The following is an 18,256-nucleotide window of genomic DNA, read 5'->3' on the forward strand; positions in this document are numbered from 1 at the left end:
GCGGCAGTGCCCGTGCCCGCTCCGCGCGGCACCGGGATGCAGGCGGGCGGATGGCAGGGAAGCGCCCCGGGGCAAAGGCGGATGCACCAGGCAGCGAGGGGGCTGCCGGAGAGGGGGAAGCAAAGCAAAGGTGCATCGCGGCTCGGGTGGGCTCGCAGGAACGAGCGGCTCGCGGAGAGACCTCTCGTCCCGGAGCCCCGCGTGCTCCCTGTGTTGCTCCCTGCTCCGGCGGCACCGGCGCGTGGAGGGATGGGGGTCCGCAGCAGCGCCGCGCCGCAGCGGGCAGGCAGGGCGAGCGGTGGCCCCCGCCGGCCGGGAGCCGAGGGGAGCTCGCTGCCCTTATCGCTCCCAACCATCGCTTGCGATTTATTGATTTTTTGACTCAGTACAACAGCAAATCTTTATCGCGCTGAACCCTGACCCCGGTTAATGGAGGAGCTGTTACCTACCCTGAATAGCAACGCGGGCACTTCCCGGCCTTCCCGCGGGGCCGGGGCGGGGGGGGGGGGACCCGAGCACCCCCCGGGCACCCCGGGGCGAAGGCAGCCCCCAGCCCGCCGCGGGACGGGGGCAAATCAGTGCCCCCGCAGCAGGCCGTGCCGGCTGCTCGGCTCGGCGCCGGCGCCACGCACCAGCTGTGCCCAAGCCGGCACGCACAGCTGGCAGGCGAGCGCAGCCACCGGCCACGTGGCCGCCGGGAGACGCGCCCATCCTCCCCGTCCCCGACAGAAACGCCTCTCGCCCCGTGCCCCGGCCAGGTGTCCTGCTCGAGCAGGATGCGTCCCGATAAGCCGCCGGCTCCCAGGACATTTGCGTTCAGGGTGTTGCTGCCTCCTGCAAACCTGCTCCCATCCCTGCGGCTCTCCCGGAGGTGCAGGAGCATCCCGCTCCTCGTGTCCCCCTGCTCCCAACTGTGTCTCTGTCCGGCCATGCCGCGGCCGGAGGCGCGAGCAACGCAGAACGCCGGCTGCGAGGAGGAGGAAAGGGCTGAGGAAGGAGGAGGAGGAGGAGGAGGAGGAGGAGGAGGAGGAGGAGGGGAGCGGGAAGGGGGGACAGAAGGCAGCCCGGAGCCCACCCTTTTCGCTGCAGACAATAAGCGCTGCCCTGGTGTGAGATGCTATCGCGGCTCATTTCAGAGCTGAATGTGCGCCCTCCCGGCCAGGATATGATCAGCCCCTGCCGCCCCGGGGCTCTTTGTTGCACCGAGCGACGCTATCGGGGGATCAGGGCCAGCCACGGCGGGCGGGGGGGAGAAATAATCATTAGGAATAAAATTAGAAAGCGCTCGGGGAGGACAGGAAGGAAGAAAACTTTCAGGCTCCCCGAGGTTGTGAGTGCCACCGGGCGGGTGCCCGAGCCGGACCCCTGTGCCAGGGACCTACGGGGACACCGGGGTCCCCCCCGCTTCCCCCGGCACGGGGGGCTGCCGGGACCCCCAGCTCGGCCCAGGGCAGGAGCGCTCGGCAGCGCGCGGGGCTGGGGAGGGGGCCGGTGCCAAAGCCCCCGCGGCCCCGGCGCCCTGCCGTGGGCTCCCGCGCCCGGCGAGCCGGCAGGGAACGGGGCCGCGCAGGAAGCCGAGGCGGCAGGAGGAAGCGGAGTTAAGAGGCCCGAGCCGCTGCCCAGATACGATGAGCCGGAGAGATATCCCGTCCCGGAAAAGGGGAGGGGGAAACCGCAGCCGGGGGCCGCCAGCTCTCGGCGGCCACCGGCCCTCGGCGGCCTGGGGCCGGGCATGGCCAGCCGTGCCGGGACTGCGGGCACGAGCCTGGAAACGCCCTGGTGCCGGCGCCAGGCCAGGAGCTGGGCAGCAAGGTGGCCCTGATTGGCAGCTGTCAGTCAACGTGAGACAGGCAGCACCGTCTCTAGGGCTCTTTCGCCCCAAACATGCAGGTTTTTCTCCTTCCCAAGGGAAAGTGGAAGGCGGGAGGGATGGGGACAGAGAGGGACTCTGCCTGCGCATTTCAACAGCGGCTGCTGCTGCCAGACACGGGGACATCCCTGATGCTCCAGGAGCTGGCCTGAGCATCCCTCCAGCCTGACGGTGCCCCCAACCCGCCCCGGCATCCCTCCATCCTGGCAGGGTCCCCAAACTCACCACAGCACTCCTCCATCCTGGCAGTGACCTCAAACTCACCACAGCATCCCTCCATCTCAGCAGTGTCCTCAAACCGTCCCCAACATCCCTCCATCCCGGCAGTGACCCCCAACCCGCCCTGGCACCCCTCCACCCCAGCAGCGTCCCCAAACTCACCACAGCATCCCTCCATCCCAGCAGTGTCCCCACATTGGCCTCAGCATCCCTCCATCCCAGCAGAGTCCCCAACCCAGCCCGTCATCCCTCCACACCAGCAGCATCCCCAAACCGTCCCCAACATCCTTCCACCCTGGCAGTGTCCCCAAACCGTCCCCAACATCCCTCCACCCTGGCAGTGTCCCCAAAATGGCCCCAACATCCCTCCACCCTGGCAGTGTCCCCAAACCGAGGCCTGGGACCTGCCTGCCGGGGCACTGGGCAGCTCCAGCAGGGCCGGGGTCCCCTTTGGTGCCCCCAGCCCGGGATGGGGGGTCACCGGCCCTGCTGGGGCTGTCCCCAGCCTGGCTGCCGCTTTCGGTGCGGGCATCGAGCTTTTGCGTGCAGCGCGCTCGCCCCAAGCTGCGGCGCAGGACGGGGGGGCCAGGGCCCGCAGGGACCCCTCAATTCGGGGGCTGCTGCCCCAAACCCCGGCCCCTCGCCCGCTCCCTTCACCCAAAAGCCTGGCAATCTAAAGCAAATACATCTATCTGCGGCTCAGCTTGGCTCCGAGTGATAAAGAGAAATAGCTGGAATAATTTTTCCCACCCACACATACCAAAGCGGAGGGAAAAGGGGAAAATAACAGCGCGAGGCAGCCGGGCGCACACACAAGGCCCGGTGCAATCGGGGAGATCTCGCGCAGGCCTGTCCGTCAGAACGCGCTGTCCCTCCTCACCATGCCCTGCTCGCCCCGATAATAAACCTTGAGGTTTGCACACAAACTCCAGGCTGCGAGAGATTATTCAGACAGGAGTCACAGTGCAGATAAACACAACCGAACAAGAGAGGGAGGCGAACGGGAAGGGGGAGGCGGGGAGGAAAGGGAAAAAGTTTGCACTTTTCATTTAGACGTGCAAAAAAAAGAAAAGTTCCCCACCCTCGGCGTGGCGCGGCGCGGTGCAGCCGGGCGGCCTCCCGGCCCCTGCGGCGTCGCGGGAGCCCTCCCCGGCACGCGGAGGGTGTTTTCCACGGCTGGTGCGATGCCGGGATGGAGCCTGCATCGCTCCGGTTACCCCCGGGGACCCCGACCCCAGACCCCGCCGGCACGACACGTGCACCCGTGGGGATGCTCGCGCCCCAACCCTGCCCTGCGCGCTGCACGGAGGGTTTGCGGCGAGGCTGGGGACCGGCACCGTGCCGTGCCGGGGCAGAGCAAAGCCCTCGGAGCCGAGAGCCAGGACCCCCGCTCTCCCCGGAATAAATAGCCGATAAAGCAAAACTGGGCTGAGCAGCCCCGGCGAGAGCTGCGGCTGGAGCGTCCGGCGACCGCTGGGTTTCCGGAGAGCGGGCTGGGGGCACGGGCGGCGGGACGCGCGGCTCGGCCCTGGGCAAGGCTGGCGCATCCCTTCGCGAGGATGCGGGGATGCCGCTAGGAGCGTCTCCCGCTCGGGCGCAGCGCGGCACGGGGGGCGCGGGCGCAGAGCGAGGCGGAAAGCTCCTTGCAACGCCGAAACGCCGGCTCTGCGCCCCGGCGAGCGGCTAAATCGCCCGCGCGGCGCCGCAGCCCGGCCGGCTCTGCCCGCGGGGCGCCTCGCCCGGGCGAGACCTACCTGGGAGATGGGTTAGGCAGCCGCGGCGCCGTGGGCTCCCTCCTCCTGGCGGGGAGGGATGTGGGCAGGCGATAAGCCCGCTTTGGTGTGGCGGCTGATCGCTATCGGGTGGCGGAGGCCGAGGCAGCGTGGCAGCGCGGGGGCGGCGTGCCGGGGAGCAGGAACGGCCCCCCGCCGCCCCGGGGGGCTGCGCGGAGGCAGCGGGTTCCCGGTGCGGAAAGCTTCGCTTCCCCCCCCCCCACACTTCTCCCTTGCGGAAAGGGAATCGCCCCGCAGATGGAGCCGGCGGGCCCCGTTTCCCAGGGATTTGCATCCGCCAGGGCAGCGCCGCACGCGGGTTCGCTAACGTGCGGTAACGCGGTTGAGCAGCCTCGTGCTCACGGGGCGTCCGCGTCCCTCCGCGCCCGTCCGGCGGCCACGAATCCCGCCGGGCTGGCTGCCTGCCGTTGGGAGAGCGAAGCGGGGTTCCCAAACGCCACCTGAGCCGGCGAGGAGCTGGGCAGCGGCGCTGGCAGCAGAGTGACGCCCGGCCGGAGCCCTGCCGATGCTCCTGAAAGTCTCCGCTGCCGGCCCAACTCCGAAGCAAACAAACAAGTGGGAAAGATGGGAACATGGGGTGAAGGAGAGCAGATAGTGAGACCCGCAGTGGTTTGCAAGGAGCTGCTGCACGGCGCTCCGAGCCTGTCCGTCTCTCCTGCAAGGACGGGGAGAGGGAGCCATCGGACAGTCCGGCTCGGGAGCTGCCTTCGCCTCCGCCGCGGCTCTGCACAGGGTCCGAGTCAACGGGCTTGAGGAATTGGGAAGACATGAAGTCCCCTCTCCAAGTGGGTGCAACACCCGGCCCCGAATGCACCCTCGGGCACCTGCACCGCCTTCGGCACAGCGGGATCCCTCCCAAAAGCCGAGAGAGGCCGGCACCGGGATGGAGCAACCCAAAGCCCCGAGGGCAGAGCAGCCCCCCGGCCGCCCCCTCCCCGGCGGCACGTCCGGCTCCGGCCCTTTCCCCGGCTCGGCGGCCAGCCCCGATGGGCTGGAGAGCCAGCCGACGGAACGGGAGGCAAACGAAACGGCACAGTACATCTGCAAACGCTCCCAAGTTGAGGATTATAGATTATAGCTATCAGCTATTTGCATATCAGAATTTCAAGCAGCCAGCCCCCTCCGGCGAACAAGGTCATTTCAAAGATAAAAAATACTCCTGCTCCCTTGCCTTCCGCGCTCGCTTTGCATGGCCCAGCTGGCGCGCGGCGGCAGCGGCGGCGCGGGGAGACCCGCCACGGGGTCCCGGCACTCGCTGCAGCCCCGGGGTGGCGGGGAGAGCGAGCGGGGCCGGGGGCTGCGGCGCTCCCACCCCGCGCAGGAGCGGGGCCGTTTCCGTAGGCCCTACGCCGACGGGCCAGCGCGGATTCGCGAGCCCCCTTGGAAAAGCCCAAAGGCCACGCGCCCGACCGCAGCAGCGCGCTGGCTGAGCACGAGCGAAACTCATCGCACCGGCGCGGAGGTCAGCGTCTCTGCAGCCCCGCGGCCGGGGGGCGCCGAGGAGCGGCGAGACCCGGCGAGGCGCAGACAAAGGCGCCGGGGAGCAGCGGCCGCGCCGCCTCCTCGCTCCCCCCCCACCCCGCGCCGCCGCATCTCCGCGGCTGCCATTGCTGACATACGGCGGATCCTGCCAGATAAAAAGAAAATTCAGGCTGCTCAGAGTTTCCCTTTTTGCCAGTTCCATCCCTGATAAGTGCAGAGCCTGCAGAGCGCCTGATAGACGGGCTATCGCGGCGGTTAGCGCGAGAGGAACACCCTATCGCTGCAGCATCGCCGGACCGCCAGCAACTCCCAGCCACACAGAAATTAATACCACTCCAATTACCAGAATAGAGATGGGCTGGGAGAAGGCGATAATAAAATCTCTTTTACATAAAGAATGCAAATAACCAGCTCCGGCGAAGGCAGGGGGAAGGGGAGGCAGGGCGAGAGCGGCAACTTTCGCCCTCGCCGGGGCCGTCGCCGGCCCGGCCCGGGGGGCGCGCGGCCCGTTTCGGGGCAGCGGTCTCGGCTCGCGCGCAGCTTCGGGGCTTGTTTCGGCCGAGGGGGAGGTTTCCTCCGGGGGGACGACCGGGATCGGCGGCAAGGCGCGGGACGAGGCGCCGCGGGGAGCCCGGCGGCCGCGGGGGCCGGGGAGCAGATAAAGAGGCGATAGCGGCGGCCCCGCAGCTCCTTCCTGCTGTGGCATCCCGGAAGGGCCGGGGATATCAGCAGGGGCCAGCGCGCGCTTCCCCTCGGCAAGCGGCCTCGGGCTCTGCCCCGGAGCGGCCCTTCCTCTCCGGCAGGCACCGCCGCGGGAGCCGGATCGTGGCGTCGCCTCCCTGCTCCGGCGCTGGGGATCTCGGCAGCTGGCGGGAGGCGCACGTGCTCTGGCAGCCGGCCCTTCCCAAGGCTCCGCGGCGCCGGAGCCCCGGCGGGCACGGAGCCGGGATACGCCGCAACCCCCGCGCCACCTCCCCGCCATCCATCGCCGGCGGAGGCCGACGGCTATCCGGCACCGAGGTCACCCCTTCCCGTCATGTGCGGAGGGAGGAAACGCGCTGCTCCGCGGGGCCGCTGGGAAAACACACCCCGGCATCGGGCATCCTCGGCCGCTGGGCAGTGACAGTTGGAGCTCAAAACGCGAGCCGTGGCCCTGGGGTGCTGCCTCCATCCATCCATCCCGCTCCGCACCGCGCTCCGGCCCCGCCGGGGCTTGGCGGCTCCTCGCGGACCCGGCGCGGAGGCGACGAGACGCTGATAGACGGCTGCATTCGCTACTTGGGGTTTTGATAACCATCGCGAAACCACTCTAGCTTTCTTCTTGTGGTCGCCCGGATGTTATCAAAGTGCCCTCGCGAGCGCGTGGAAACGCAGGCCAGCGGCCGCGAATCCTCCCTCGCCGCGGCCGGGCTCTGCCGGCCAGGGAAAACCATCGCCGGGGCGGGATTGACCTGCCTTTGCTCCGACGGCCTCCCTGTGCCGACACGAGCCCCGTGAGCCGATGTGCCCCATGGACGCAGACCCTTCTCCAAAGGGAGCAGCCGGCAAAGGAGCCGCCCCTCGGGCACCCGAACCCGCCTGGACGCCCGGGGCCGAGGAATGGGCAGAGCCGTTGGGAAAAACCAGGCGGAAAAGTCCTCGGCAGCCTCTGGGGCCGGCCCGGGCCGCGCTCGGCTCGGGACGCCCCAGCCCGGCTGCTGAGGCCGGAGCGGGTGAGCGGAGGCGCGTCGGGGAGCGCAGGGCACTCACCTGGCCCGCTCCAGGAGCTCGGCTCCGGAGGCTTTTCTCCAGGATCCTGCTTCTCTGGCTCCCTCGGACTTTCCAGGGCGTCCTTAGCCTCTGCCTCTGCAGCAAGAACGGGAAGACACAAGGTCACGCTCGGGGAGCTTCGGAGACAGTGTCCCGCCGGAGCCGGGGACCACCGGCAAGGCGATACGCCCTGCCGAGACGCGCTCGCGGGGCCGAACCTCGGAGCCCAAACCCGGGCGAGGGACTCGTCCCCGCGCGCGAGGGTCCCCGGCGCCCCCGGCTCCCGCGGCCGGCCCGCCTCTGCCTTCCCACCCAGGGCCCCGCGTCGAGGCGCCCGGCGCGGCCCCGCTCCCGTCACGGCTCCATTTGTGGCGTATTCATAGCAACTTGATAACAATTATTTTCTCCATTAGCTGCTGTTAAAGATGCAGCAGATAAGGCCTATCTGCATATGACAGTGCGGAAGATTAGCGCCCAAAGTACATGTTTGCCTTTGCGTCCAGGGCGGATAACCGGAGCAGAGCCCAATCGATAGGCGCCGTAGAGAACACCCAGGGGTGACGTCACCGGCATTGGAGATTATTAATACAGGTGATAAGCGGAATGATTAACATCAAATAAATCAATCACCGGGTATAAAAGTCCTATTATTTTTGGCTATAAATCAAAGTGCCTGGCATATTGATTTTTATCCATCGTGCTGAAAGCTTTAGTGGCCGTTATTGCTGCTTGGCGTTATCTCTGCTATCACCTCTTTATCAAAACAGGCTAGTGCCAGGTGCAGCTCTCCGCCTGGGCTCCCAGCTCCCTCGCCCCCAGCCCTGCACCCAGATCAGATAGGAGCCACCCGCTTCCTCCGCGCGGGAGCAGGGCTGCCCGGCGGGCTGCTCCGGGGCCGCCTCTTCCCGGGGAGCTTGGGGCTTCCCCGCAGCTGGGGTCCCCCTTCCCGGTGCAGCGGCCGCCGGGAGCGCGCGGGAAGCCTCCGGCTTCGGGGGCCCCCGGCGGTCGGTGCCCGGCGAGGAGGGCTGCCGGCGGAGGAAGGAAGCCGGCGCTTCCCGGAGCCACCTCTCGCCTGCTGGGGACCGAGCGGCTCCATTAGCGGCGCGCAGCCTTGCCCCGCCGCCGGTTATCTCAAAGGGCGCTGCAAACATTAACCGATTAGGATTTGCCCCCACCTCCACAGGAAGGAACCGGCAGGATAGCTAGGAACTGGCTCGGCCCGGCGCTGAAATGCAGCCACCCCGGGGTGGGGCGCGCGGCCGGCGGCGGCGGCGGCGACAGGCAGACGGCAACCCGGCCGGCTGTGCACAGTGCCCCGCGGCCGGGCTCGCCGGGACCCGCGCCGGGGCGGGCGAAAGGAGCCGAAACGGATACGTGTCCGTGATGCTCATTAGCAGCCGTCGCCGGCGAGCAACTCGCCTCCGGTTTCCAGCGGCCCCGGCTTGCAGCACCCCCCCCCCCCGCCCCGGCACGCGCCTGCGCCCGTGCAAGCCGAGATTGCTCCCGGCTGCCCCAAACCGCCCGCCTCGCTGCAAGCCGGGGAGCCCGACCGGGGGGCTCTGCACCAGGGAAGGGTCGGGAACGCCAGCCGGAGCCACCGAGGTTGCTCCCGGAGCACCCTCGCTCCCCGGCTGTTTGCACGCCAGCCCCGGAGTGGGGGGACGGAGCAGCCGCGGGCGCCCAGGGCGCTCGCTCACCGGGCAGGTCGCGGCGAGGTTCGCCTTCGGGGCTCGGGGCGTCGCGCTCGGAGGAGCCCTCGCGGTCCGAGGTGTTGCCCTCCCTCGCCGAGGGGCTCGTGTCCCCCGCCGCGGCGTCCTCGCCGTCCTCCATCTCTCCCAAGGAACCTGCCGAGACACAAGGGTGCGCGGGGCGGTTATTGGGGAGGGGGTCTCCCGGCACGGCTCTGCCGGGAAGCATCATCCCCCAGCCGGTTCGCTTTAGCAGCCGCCCTGAGGGCTCCCGGGAATGCAGAAGCCCTCCTGGCATCTCCCCTCTCCGGACACCCCCTGCCCTTCCTTCTCCACGGGAAACCACCCCGAACCGCCGGCCGAAAGCAGGAGGTTCGCCCCGCTTCCCGCAGATGGCGTCGACCCCCCGGCTCGTCCCGGCGCCCCTCGTTGCAGAGCCCGTCCTGCCCTCGCGCCCCGCGGCCGCGCAGCCCAGGTTATTCCCAAGCGGGGAAACCCGCACGGCAAGCAAACACCCAGAGCCCTTCTGCCCTTCCGGCCAGCCCCGAGCTGCGGCTCCGCGCCGGGGCGGTTTCACTGCCGCGGTTACAGGCTTGCACGGGGGCCCGGTTTGTGCGCCACCAAGGGAAGCGTTTCGGGGCGCGAACGCGGGTTTTACGGCTGATTTTACGAACTCGCGCGGCGGCCCTGCTTTTTGGCGCCATCGAGGGAAGGGTTTTAGGGCGCGAATCTGCGCGCGGCGCTTTCCCGCGCCCGTCGCGGGTCGCGTGGCGGGTGCTGCGGTTGGGGGGACGGCAAACCCTGCCACCGGCCGGCCCCGCGGCACGCTCCCCGAAACGCCCCGGCGCCACCGTCTCCATGGCGACACAGCATCCCCTCGAGGAGCAGACCATGAAACCTTATAAAAAATATATATATATATGTGTGTGTGTGTATATATATATATATATATGTATATGTATATGCATATATATATATATATGCATGCAGCCGGCTCTTAGCGCCACGCCGCTGTGCACGGGGATGCTCAGCTCCCCGCGCGCGCAGAGGCGCCGTCGCCCCCTCGCCTCCATCCCGGGCCGCCGAAACGGGGCCGTCGTGCCGCAGCCCTCCGCCGCTCGCCCGCCCGCCCGCCGTGACTCCAGGCGTGTAATATTTACACCAGCAGAACAAAGGCCCCATAATCTATACAAAGCAACAACAATGAGCGTGAATAAAGAGGCTGCGGGAGAAGGGAAGGCAATTTATTCTAATTCTGCTAATTTCAGTTCCAGCACAATTAAAAAGGCTCTGATAATATTCAGAAACAATCGCCGGCTAACAAATCGTTTCCCTCGCTGTAAATGAAACATTGTTAGGCTAATTTTTTTCCTTCACGCCTTCACGGCTCTCGGGCTCCCGATAAAGTTAACCTGGCTCTCGCCTCCTCCCCGGCTCTCGCCGCCCTCCTGGGAGCAGGACAGCGGGGAGATGTGCGCCGGCCCCATCCCGGCATCCCCGTCCCACCGGCCCTGTCCCTGCAGGGACGTTCCCAGGCCGGGGAGCACCGGCAGCCGCCACGCTCCCAGCTGCGCGGGTTAAACGAACTACCGGATAGTTAGGAAAAAAAAAAAAAGGGAAAAAAAAAAAAGAGAGAGAGAGGGAGAGAGAGCCGGAGCAGGGAGCGGAGCGTCATTTCTCCGGGATTGCTGGAAGCCTTGCACAGTTATCACCTCACACAGCCTCCCTCAGCTTGCCTGATCTGTCTATTCTTCATTAAGCAAATACGCTGAAATGGAAATGAAAACATAATAGCTATTTGATTTTCGGCGAGATATTTTGCATATTGGTTCAGTGCTGATAGTGGAATTTCATCAACTCCCTTTTTTCATGCTTTAAAACTGAATTACTGAGGCTGGCTTTACAGAGAGGGGAAGAGCCAAAAAATGCTCCGTTCCAAGATACTCCGCTTAGACGATTAACTCTTCTCCCTCCCGCCTTCCTTCTCCCTCTCTCTCTTTTTTTTTTTTTTGATAACAAGGAAGGATTTCTTTTTTTAAATTCTAGTGATTGTAAAAACTTACACTAATCTGAGACGATGTGCGCAAGGTAGCCGTGCGCCGGCTGGCCCCAGACGGGAGCGGGGACGCCGGCTCCCGGGCCCGAGAGCTGCGTTCTCCAGGGATGGAGCAGGGAAAGGCCAGGACCTTGGCTCGGCTCCGGCATCTCCCACCCCTTCTCCTGCGGGATCGCGGGGCTCCTCCTGAGCCCGATCCCGCACCTCCACCTGCGCCTATCCCAAAATGCCGTCCCGCGCCTCGGAGCCGCCACCGACCAGGACAAACGCTGTGCCGGGAGCAATGCGGTGTGGTGGCCGGAGTCCCATCGCCATCTCCCATAGCGTGGTCCTATCACGTCTCCTCCACCACCTCCGTGACCTCCTTCTGCATCCCCTGGGAGCAGGTCGCCATCCGCTTCCCAGCTCCATGGCACAGCAGGCACCGGCGGCACCGGGGCTGCCCGCAGGCTCAGGAGAACCATCGCTACCGAGACCATCGTCCTCGCGAAAGGAGCAACTTGCCAGCGCCCTGGCGGCCCCGCTGGGTGAAATCCAACCGCTTTTCCACCAGCTACCAGCCTTTCCCCACGCGCCCGCCGCAGATGCCTGCCCGGAGCCTGCTGCGGGGACACCCCTGCGTGCCGGCCGCCGGGACGGTTTTGCTCCTGCTCCCCCAGCCCGGGCAGGGCAGGCGCCCGGAGAAGCCCAGCCTTTCCTGGTGCATGGAAAGTTGCACTTTCAGCACCTGCAGCAAGGGGTTGAGGTTATTTATATATATATATATATATATAAATATAGGTATATAAATATGTACATAAAAATATATGTGTGTGTATATATATACATATTATATATATACATCGTTATATATATCGCATGGGCTGTTGATCCTCCTTGCTCAGGCTCGGGACAGGACATGGTCCCCCGGCGAGTCCTCCGAATGCTTGCACCAAGGAGGGTGACAGGTTCGTGTTTAGCCCATCGCTCTCCCCACGCGCCTAATGACCACCTCGTTACCGGCAGCTCGGCAAACGAGGGGCCGAGCGGGGCGGGAGGGCGTCGGGTCACGCTCCCAGCAAAAGAGCGGATGCGAGGAGCGGAGGCGGCCGGCTGCCGAAGCTGCGCCCCGCGCCCGGCTCCGCGTGCAGCTCCCGCTTTACCATCCCGAGCCCCGGTGCCCCGCGGAGAGGGAAAAGATGGCAGCACCCTGCGAGCGGCACCGGCTCCGCTGGGACAGCCCCAAACCTCCGGCACGGCGGTGGCGGCCGCATTAGGGACCTCGTTACCCAGGTGCTGAGATTGGAGCATTTCACTCAAATTAAGGTTCTTCCAGCCTAGGACCAACTTGATTCCTTGCACATGTTTGGTTAATTAAATAAGAGGAAAAAAAAGGAGGGGGGGGATTTTTCCAGGCTACTGAGAGAGAGAGAGAGAGAGACCCTGGACTATCCGAAAGCAGGCACGCAGACAAGAGCAAAGCGATAAGAGGCCTCGATAACAGATAGAAAATAGCAACAGATCCAGACTTTCCCACCGGCTTTGCGAGCGGGAGGAGGAGCCCGCGCGGGGCCGCGGCGGCCGGTCCCCCCGCGCGGAGCCAACCGCGGGAACCCGACGCCGCGGGGCAGCGCTCCCGCGTCCCACGCCGCCCCTCCGCCTAGTAATTCGGCGGCACGAAAGGGAAATAACGCGTGCCGTCCGGGGGCAATCTGCATTCGCCTTCTGGGTTTTATTGGGCCAGAAACTCGTGTTTAAAAGGGTATCAGCAGCCGCCGGACTGAACGCCTCCTCCCCAAAGGCCGGCCGGCCCCGCGCCGCCGGAGCTGGGGATGCAAGGCGAGATAGCCCCCTGCGCCACCTCTGACCTGGCATGTCCCCAGGTGCCCAAGCGGCACTAAAACCACCTGAAACCTCATGTTTTAGCGCATTCCCCAGAGCCCCCGGTCGGAGAGGGCTCCCGGGATCTCGCACCCGACGCCGATGTGCGGCCGCCGCGGTGCGCAAGTGTCCAGCATGGCACGGCACGGCGGTGTGGCAGCGAGCCCGATGGCGAGCCGATAACGGCTCTTTTCTTCCTCCCTGCTGCGTCCTTCAAGCTCCTCCTTATCCCGACGCTGACCCTGAATTCATCTTCAAATCAAAAAAAAAAAAAGAAAAGGCAAGTGAGCCGGCCGAGGCTTCCCACCAAGTCCGTGGGAGCGCGAACCGGCACTGCTGGCCTAGAACACGCCGTGATGATGCTCGTCGATCCCCCGGCATGCGGGGCCGCGGCCCAGGCTCCGGCACCGCTCCGGCACCGCGCTCCTCCTCTTGCACCTCGCCCTGCGCCGGCTCCGCTTCCTTAGGGAAGCTGCGTCTCCGGAGCCTCATCGCTGCTGCGTCCATTCGGCCGGGTCCGGTCCGCCCCGGTGACTTCTCCAGGGTCTCGTAGCAGGGTTGGGCTTTGCCTGCCTGCAGCAATTACCGCCCGGGGCAGAGCGGGAGCAGGCTGGGCTGCGGGATAATCCAAAACCGACAGTATCTGATGGGATACCGGCCTACGTTTCTCACCCGGCCTTTCCTCCTGCCGTGGTAGTTATTAGGGTTTCTCTCCGAGGAGTGCCGATGCTCCGGGCGGCCTCGGATGCCCCTAACCCCACGGCGCCTCCGGGCAGCCCAGGAACACGGATGCCGAGCGGCGCGGCCGGGGGCAAACGAGGCTTCGGCGGCAGGGAACCGACGGCACGGCACGGGTTCCCCAAAGGTCACCTTATCCAGCGGGCTATTTTTTCCTCCGCTTGGCTGATCTCTCCCATCTGGGCCGCGCGGCACTTGTGCCACCGCGGCTGCTGCAATTTCGCAGAGGATTTGAGGTGGGGGGGGGACAGGACACTAGGGGGGTCCCCAAAAACGCCGCAGCATCGAACCGGCGGGGTGGCATCTGCAGGAGGCCATCGGTCCATGTGCCCGACGCGGGGCCGGGGAATGGTCCGGGGGTCATGCTGCAAAAAGGAGGGCGAGCTGCGATCGTGCCGGGGGGGTGGGCGGAAAGGGCTCAGACCGGACACCCGGCACCGCTCCCCTGCTCCGAAGGGGCATCGGCGGCGCCGCGGGGCAACAGCAGCCCCTGCCCAGTCCCGGGTGATGGGCGCCTGCAGCGAGAGCAGGGCAACCGGGCGGCAAAGGCTGCGATCCCGTTAAAGAGCGGCTGCAGGAGACGGCTGCTCCGGGCACCGGGATGCACCCGGCAGCCCCGGGGCCGGAGAGGACGGCGCTGCGGGGGGCAGCCGGGCATTCGGGCGCCCATGGCAAACCTCCCTCCTATCAGCCCGGCTGCAGCTCCGGAGCAGCATCCCGGGCGCCGGGCTGCCCCCGCTATCGGCGTTTTTAATATCAGCCCAGTGCGAGGGGCCGATAACGCCGGGGCCGGGCCCAGCCCGGAGCTCGAGCGGTACCTATCTCCGCCGAGGGGCCCCGCCGCATCGCGCCGAGATAAAAACCCGCCCCGGCCGTTCCCGCCGCTCTCCGGCGGTGCCCTCTCTCCGAACGAGGCGGGGGCACAAAAAAAAAAAACCAACCCCGCCGGCGGGAAGAGCTGCCTCCTGTCCGCGGGGCGCCGAGGAGCGCGGGGGACACGCGCGCGCGCGCGGGGATGCTCCCCGAAACGGGGCAGCGGCGACCCCAGCGCCGCGGAGAAGAAAAGACAAGGAGAGGCAGAGCCTGAGAAAAACCAGCCCTGCTGATAGCGGAGAGATTGGTTTCAGCCGGAGCTGCTCCCCCTGCCAAGTCCGTATCCTATCTGCGCGGGGTGTAGTTACTTAACATTCATCACCGGCTGAACTCTGTAACTTTATCAGCGCCCGAGCATGGCGCCATCGCCGGGCCCAGCCATTCTCGGCTCTCAGATAGGCCCGATAAACCACTGATAGATTACAGGAGATTGTTTCACTTCAGGGGACGCGATTACTAATACTAATAGCGAGAGAGGCCGCATCATATCAAGCAGCCGCCGCGGGGAGGAGGGAGCGGGCCGAGGGGGGGGCGCGGGGAAATAATGAGAAAGAAAATACAGGAACAATGACAATGAAGTGACTTTACGTTTCAGATGGGGCCGATAAAGCGCTGATAGATTTTAAGAGAGGAGAGATTCTAATAGAGCTATCCCCGGCCCCGCGACACATCAGATGGGGAGGAACAGATTGCTTCGCCGAGAGGGGAGGCCGCTTTTAATGCAATCCTGCCTTTCCGGCTGATAGAGGTGCCGGCAGCCGGCAGGGAGACCGGAGCGGCAAAGAGGGGCAGACCGCTGCCCGCCGCCCGCGGGGGAAACCGAGGCAGCGGAACCTGCAGGGAGCGAGCTGCTGCCGGCGGCTCTCGGCGACGCCTCGGTTCCTCGCCGCCGGCCCCGGGGGGTTTCGCTAGCGGCAGCGGAGCATCGCGGAGCGCTTTGTGGAAAGGGGCTCGGGAAAGCGCCAAAAGAGCCCGTCCCGGGGCCTCGGTGCTGGCAGCTTCCGGGCTGCAAACTCCTCGATTCCATCACTTTTTCTCCAAAATGCAAGAAAGACCGTTCCATTAGGGGACCTAAACGGGTCCTCGCCGGCGGGCGTGCAGCGAGCCCCTTCCCGGCGCAGCGGACGGAGGCTCGGCCCCCGGCAAGGGACCGGACCCAGCTCCGGACTCGCGTGCCCGCCTGGTGGCATCGTGCCAGATGCATCCCCGCTGCCGGAGGGACAGCAGCGCCCGGTGCTGCAGCCCCTCCGGGCTTCCCCGTGCACGGGCGGCGCTCCGAAACGCCGGGAAGCCGCGGCGCTGAAACACTACCCGGGCGGCGGGATGCTCGGCCGCCGGCACGGCCCGTCGATGCCGGGTGACGGCGGGGCCAGAGGTCACGCTCCTGCTAATCTAGCGACAAATTACCCTGGAGATACCCGGCCAGAGCCGTCCCTGCCGGTGCCACTGGCGGCCACCGCCCCGCGGAGCCCCCGCGGCCCCGCTCCCACGGAGGAGAGCAGGGAGGATGCCAGCCCCATCCGGAGCGCTTGGCTCCGCGGTGCCACCGGCTGAGGACGGCGGCGGCGGCGCAGGGACAGGGACAACCGCTGCTGCCGCTTCCCGCGGGATGGGGACGCCGGGGCCCTGGCCGCGACGCGCCTCTCCGCCGGGCACACTTCATTACAGCGATGAGAGGAGGAGGCGAGCGGAGGGGACGGGGCGTCCCACAGCCACCACCTTTCCCCAACTCCCAAACCAGCGGCCGCACTTTCTGCCCCGGCTCCGCGGACGCCAAGTTTGGGGCTGTGCAAATGCACGCGCACGCCTGGGCTTTTCTTTTTTTTTCTTTCTTTCTTCTTCTTCTTCTTTTTTTTTTTTTTTCCTGTTCTTGGCATTTTGGTGGAGCGAGATAAGAGTAAAAAACAACAGAGCTGCTCGGAGAGTGAAAAAGGGAGATAGATAACACAGATACCGACTCCTACACAAAACAGTCCTGGCTTTATCGCTGCTTTTTATCACAGTTCCTTTAAAAAAAATAAAGAGAACAGCCCAACTGGAATGGGGCAACACATTAAAAAATGAACTTTATACTGTTTGCTCTTTAGTTTTATATTTAGATGAAACAAACTTAGATTTTTGTGGTCAATACCTTTTCCAGAGCAAGGAAACTAAAAGTCTGGAAGTCCCATTTCCTCCACCAGGAATAATTTAGCAACCTAAATTAAAATAAAATTAAGGAAAAGGGAAAAAAAACACATGCTGGAAATCTGATTTTCAGGAGGTGCCAGCTCTGCGCAGCACGTGACAGCACGCCTCGGGGGCGAACCGGCCGCTCCGATGGCCTTGCCTGGGCATCCTCAAACCCGGAGCAGATGCTCCGGCCGATCCAGGGAGCTCTGCCTTTAATTGGGAGCCTTGCAGGAGAGCAGGAAACACGCTCCAGCTTCCATCCTGCCTTTTGCGAGATTCCCTGGGAAGTGGCCGGCGTGATGGACCCACTTCCATTTGCATGGACCAGGAGACATGGAGCAGCAAGGGGCCTGCAGCAAACGGCTCCCGACGGCCCCGCGGCTCAGCTCGCCTCCGGGCCAGCACGGCGCGACGGAGGTGCCCGATGCCTCTTCCAGGCTGTGGAGCATCCTCGGGGCCAGCTGCAGCGATTGCCACCAGGAAAACTCTTTGCACCGCCGGGTGCAAAAGTCCCGGCTAGCTGGCAGCCGGCTCCTGCGGCGGGACGGCGGAGCCGGGCGGATCGGCCGGTGACTCGGCATGTGGCCCCGCACCGGGCGTTCAGCCCCGCACCCAGCCGTTCCCGGCCCCGCGCGCGGGTCAGCGCCGGGGAAGGACATTTCGCAGCGGAAAAAACACAGGGCACTGCAAGAAGGAGGGAAAGGGAGGGGGGAAAAAAAAAGAAAAAAAAGAAAGACTGGAGGTTTTTCCCTCCCCTCGCACTCCCTTCCCTACCTTCCTTTTGAAAAACATAATTTATCTGTGTATTATCAAGAAATCCAGACACTTTAATCAGTGAGCTATGAAGTCAGTATTTCCATTCTTATCTAGCGGAGGAGTGGAAATGGAGAGCAGATAGGCAGCTCCGAGCCGATCCGTGGTGGGGAATGTTAATGGGAGGAGCGGCAGAGCCATTGGCTACCGAGCCGCCGCTATCGCTGCCATTATCGGCGCCTTATCGCGGCCACCATCGCGGCGCAGTAATGGGGCCAGTTCAACTTTCCGCATTATCATCGGAGCCGCGACGAGCGCGAGAGGCCTCGGCTGGGAGACGGAGAAGCGAGCGAGCGAGCGCGCGCGCGCGCCTGAACTTCCCCTCTGGAAAGCCAAGGGAAGGGGAAGGCGGCGGGGCGAGAGGAGGCGACGGCTGCCGGGTTAAGTCCATCCCGAGCCCCGGGAAGAGCCGCGGGCGCGGGACCAGGGGGCACCGCTGCAGGCAACGCCCCCCCCCCCCCATATATATATCCATTTCATCAGATTACCAAATTAGAGAAGCGCCTTTCCTCCACGCGCTCTTGAATGGGAGATGTCAAGAAAATATGTTGATGTGAGAAAGAGGAGATAAAGAATTATTTTGGAGGAAAAAAAGCCGTGGAAGGCTCTTATCGGCAGTGACTCATACGCACACACTCCTTAACCCTACTGCAGCCCAAGGTCAGCGGTTGCATTCCTGTCGGCATTTCGTCCCTTCCAAAAAAACATGTTGCTACAGGAACAATGAGGAGCCTTTACCGCCGCGGCAATCGGAAGAGGGAACTTTATTACCCCCGAAACACTTGAACTTTCCTGATAAAATCCGAAGCAGGACATCGGCTCTGCCAAGCTGAAGCGTTCAAAACTCCTGAGTCAGGCAGCAAAAAACGGTCACGGGACAGGCCACAAAAAAAAAGAGAAAAAGGAAAAAAAAAAAAAAAGAAAAAAAGAGAGACGTGGGCCC

General features: G+C 64.9%; 1 protein-coding gene and 1 long non-coding RNA gene across 3 annotated transcripts in view; one reads left to right on the forward strand and one right to left on the reverse strand.

Annotated features, from left to right (window-relative positions):
• Positions 1–18,256, reverse strand: part of ZFPM1 (zinc finger protein, FOG family member 1) — a 39,151-nt gene that overhangs the window by 14,250 nt on the left and 6,645 nt on the right. The window contains exons 1-3 of one of the 2 annotated variants that reach the window (XM_067302381.1): positions 13,025–13,028; positions 8,811–8,957; positions 7,114–7,209 (exon numbers count right to left, since the gene is read on the reverse strand). In XM_067302381.1, coding sequence (XP_067158482.1) covers positions 7,114–7,209; positions 8,811–8,943 — 229 coding nt within the window. In that variant the 5' untranslated portion in view covers positions 8,944–8,957; positions 13,025–13,028. Of the gene's footprint in view, positions 1–7,113; positions 7,210–8,810; positions 8,958–13,024; positions 13,029–18,256 lie in introns of those variants that run through there. The other variant, XM_067302380.1, reaches the window with a different exon arrangement.
• On the forward strand, positions 14,398–16,398 carry LOC136992882 (uncharacterized). Its single transcript, XR_010885319.1, has 2 exons — positions 14,398–14,604; positions 14,924–16,398. It is a non-coding gene; the product is annotated as an uncharacterized lncRNA (long non-coding RNA).

Source organism: Apteryx mantelli, chromosome 10 (assembly GCF_036417845.1).
Source record: "Apteryx mantelli isolate bAptMan1 chromosome 10, bAptMan1.hap1, whole genome shotgun sequence".
Classification (NCBI taxonomy): domain Eukaryota; kingdom Metazoa; phylum Chordata; class Aves; order Apterygiformes; family Apterygidae; genus Apteryx; species Apteryx mantelli.